This window comes from Euleptes europaea, chromosome 3 (genome assembly GCF_029931775.1).
Source record: "Euleptes europaea isolate rEulEur1 chromosome 3, rEulEur1.hap1, whole genome shotgun sequence".
In the NCBI taxonomy this organism is placed as follows: Eukaryota; Metazoa; Chordata; class Lepidosauria; order Squamata; family Sphaerodactylidae; genus Euleptes; species Euleptes europaea.
Window position 1 is genome coordinate 54,338,527 of NC_079314.1, and position 4,166 is coordinate 54,342,692.

The 4,166-nt window shown below is 42.1% G+C and overlaps 1 protein-coding gene across 1 annotated transcript; it reads right to left on the bottom strand.

The window, feature by feature from the left end:
* Window positions 1–3,237: 3,237 nt before the first annotated feature.
* LOC130475731 (tetraspanin-7-like) lies at window positions 3,238–3,948 on the bottom strand. Its single transcript, XM_056847570.1, has one exon. It carries the CDS (start codon window positions 3,946–3,948, stop codon window positions 3,238–3,240), a length of 711 nt encoding a protein of 236 aa, XP_056703548.1.
* Between the last annotated feature and the right edge of the window lie 218 nt (window positions 3,949–4,166).

Consider the following 4,166-nt stretch of genomic DNA (forward strand, 5'->3'; position numbering starts at 1 on the left):
GAATCCTAAAAAAGCAGCTCCTTGAACAAAATATTTCTAATTGGCTTCATTCTAACATATATAATAAAATTTTGCTAAGTCAAGTAAAGAAGTCCTATTAAAGAACAAATATAGAACATGCAGAAACCATCATAGCTGGCCTCCCTCCTTCCCCCTTCCTCTTTCTCTTCCATCAGATCCTTCCAATAGAGTACCCTGCTTGCTCTCCCTGGGTTGGCTTTGGCCCTGTGGGCTGATAAGTGAGTGCCTAATTGTTTTAAATTCAGAAATGTTGGTTTTAATCGAGGATTGAATTTTCCCTGTATATTTTATTCTTGTTTTATTGTATTTTACTTGATGTTAGCTGCCCTGAGCTCGGCTTTGGTGTGAACACACAGAAACAACTCATGCATTGTCTTCCATTTCAGCTCTGCATATGAGGGGAAGCGGAAGGGGGGAGGGAACACAGGAGCCAGGGGATAAAACAGGTTTAGTTATGAACAAACCAGAGTTTGTAATGTCAGAATGCATCCATATGTCATTTTTTAAGGGAATCAGACAAGATAAATACACTAGCAGCACAATCCTATGCAGAGTTACTCCAGTCTAAGCCCATTGAAATAAATTATGGAACTCCCTGCCCCAGGATGTGGTGAACGCTGCCAACTTGGAAGGCTTTAAGAGAGGAGTAGATATATTCATGGAGGAGAGGGCTATTCATGACTACTAGTAAAATTGGATTCTCTCCAGGATCAGGGGAGCATGCCTATTATATTAGGTGCTGTGGAACACAGGCAGGCCAATGCTGCTGCAGTTGTCTTGCTTGTGGGCTTCCTAGAGGCACCTAGTTGGCCACTGTGTGAACAGACTGCTGGACTTGATGGACCTTGGTCTGATCCAGCTTGGCTTTTCTTATGTTCTCATGTTATGTTCTAATGGGCTTTGACTGGAGTAACTCTCTTTAGGATTGCACTGTAAGCGCCTCTGAAAAGACATAACAAATCAGCAGTTCCACTTTCTGTAAAAGAGTGTGATGGACCCTAGGAGAGGCTTTATTCTGAAACAAAAATGATTGGCAGGTGGAGTCAGTCTCTCCTACTGTAGCTTCAATTTATTCACACACTAATTACCACAAACAGTAATTCCAAGTCAGTTATCTAGTCATCAAAATTCTGACACTGGGAAACTGAAATGCATTTGGATGGGGCTGTTTAAATTTCCCTTCATGCTTGGCCCTAAAACATCCTTTCCATTTAATTCCTACAACATATAATACAATATTCTTTAGTCACATAAAAAGGCCATTCCACTGTTTTAATGAGCATAATTGACATCTCTAAAATCCCTGCTCTCTTCTGTTCTAACATTTTGAACAATCTGTGGTATTCTTTTTCCTATAGCTGCTCTTTAAGCAGGAATTTTATTAACCTCTTCCTTTTCCCCCTTTCTGTTGCTTAACCAAAAGCACTGGTTTGCTGTATACAATTCTGGCTCTTTTAATACCTAAAGGGTCTAATTGAGAAAGAGGAATCAACGTTAAAATGCTTTGAAAATTAACATTCTCTTTTCCTGTTTGAAACTCATATCTAGCCCTGAAAATGATCAAGTAGCAGAATTACTATGCCACAGATCTTTGTTTTCACACACTATTTAAGCCAACATACACATAGCTATTACATTAGTACAGTTTTTATTCTAGCATGAAGCTTTTATACAATAGTTCATCTTATGGAGAAGATGGCACAGAGGGAGGACAGATATAACCCTAGGATTGGTGGTAAAGTAAGAATATTGTTAAATGTCTCATGCTTTGACGTTCATTGTAGTCTAACAACAAAAGTACAGTGCCAAAATGAAAGTATCTTCTTTCCCATTTCCAGGCCAGCCCATTTAAAGAATACTTTGTTACAGAGTGTTTTAAAAATCATATTTTTCATATGAAAGTCATCAGCATTTTTTTACATCAGATTCTGCTGTAACTTGATTGGACTTGTCTTTGTAGCAGCCAGGTAAATTGCCCGGCAGAGTTATGGATCATTATTGTGAAATCAGTATGCTATGCTGAATTTTGGATTGGTAAAAATACTTAAATACTTCGCTTTTAAAATTACCTCAGATATGCTCCTAAGCCGTCATACAAAATGAAATAACTACTCTGAAGGTATAAAAGGCTGCACATACTGATGGAATTATTTCCCTGACAGCACTTTTTCCCAAGGGGAGAGGTGTCCCTTTCAGTCTTCTAGATTTTCATTACTACCTCAGGAATTTTCTATCATTTTTAAGACCATACAAAAGGGCTCTTTGAGATTCTCTTTCATAATCAGAAAGCTGGAACTGCCAATTCCCCCTCCCCCAAGATAAAATCTTTCATTGAAATCAAAGCCTTTATTTAACCTTACAAGGAAATTCAGCTCACCTCTCTTGGCCTTCTATGGCTGAATATCCGAAAGCTTAACATGCCAGCCCTAATTCTCATTTTTGCTCATTTTTTATCAGAGATTCCTTCATTTTTCTTCCTTCTCCAAATGGAAATTTAAAGGCCATTCCCCTAATTTCACACCCTAATAAAGAGCCTAATCTACTGTGCAAATTTCTACCTTTACCATGCTTTCTACTACATCTTTCTTCTCACAAACACACCCACACAACACATTACAACAGAAGTCTCACCAGCTGCTCCAGAAGATGGTAGGAGTTTTTGGCCTTCTTGCCGTCACTGCTGATAAAAGAAAGAGGCTTCAAAAGGCACCCAAACCAAGAAGAGTTGTGCTTTCTCGTGGCAGGACGTGACTATTTTTCTTATTGCCAATAAAAGTAAGCCAACAAAAATCCAGTCAAAATTATATAATCAGTGCTGATTTGGTTCTCACAAGAGGTTAAAAGAGAGGCTGGGTTAGATTGTATCACGGTAGGGTGAATAAAGGTTTTAAAACTCAATATATGTAGCTCTTACAGGACAAGTGAAAGACAGGGGTAGCATTGGATAAATTCTCTGGCACAGGGGTCCCAAGAGCTGGGGGAAGAAGATGAATGAAGCATCGAAGAATTTGGTAGTAGTTAGAGGCCTTGCAATGGGACCAATAGAGAAGATGATGGTAATGAAAATGTCAGACCTGTGCCTGGCTGGTAATGATGGGGATATCTGGAAATGGGCAGAGTTGTCACTTAGGGAGAGTGGCAAGGTAAGGAAGAAACTCAGTGCTTTGCCAGGTAATGCAGGCACCATATTCAGCGTGAAGTGACACCTCCAGGTGGCTAAGCATACGGCAAAATGCGAGCAGCCAGCAGACAAGCCAGGACGATGCCCACCACTTGCATCAGTGCCAGCCCGAGCGCAGCAGTGGCAATGTAGAACATGTTGTCACTGACAAAGTCATAGACCTTGCTGTAGCATCCGTCATGGTAGATGCCACGTGCATCTGAAGGAAGAGGACTGTGCAGGCAACCTTTGCGAGCTCGACAACAGCTCGCAGGCACTGAGCCATTGGGTGATTGTTGCTCCATAGACCAGGGAGAAGAAAACCAATCCCGGTAACTTTCTACCCCACAGCAGTCCAAGGTGCGCTGGATGGAATCCAGGGCTTCTGCCTTTTCCTCATTCTCTGTGTAGGAATGTATGGCTTCCTGCAGCCCCTTCTGGAAACCTTCGGCAATATCCTTGCGGTAAAACAAGCTAGAGAGCCCTGCTGCCAGGCCAGCCACCAAAACAGCCAGTTGAAAACCCCCATAGGTGCACAGCAGACAACGGTGTTCGGTTGCTGCACTAACACAACCCAGAAAGCCCCATACAATGACTGCAGTGCCAGTCGCCAACAGGATGACGGAGGTATTGGGATACTCATTGGTAGACAACACAAAGTAGGTGCCCAGTGAAATCTTGGCCCAAATGCCAATGGTAAGCATAATTAGCCCTGCTGCCCAGAAGACAAAACTGAAAGCCATTAGAGAGAGCTTGAGCAGAGTCATGCTACCTTTTTGCCGATGTACGATAAATTTCCCAGGGGCTGAAGATAGGTTCTGGGGAAGGAGTTCACACTTGGGTGCCACTGATGGGTGCTGCTTCTCGATGCCACCTTCAGATAATGTTTTGTTGTAGTTGTAGCTAATCTCCCCCTTGTGAGCTGGGTAGCGATGAATGCCTTCACTGGGGATTCCAGAAACCTGTTGGATGCTTCCTAGAGATG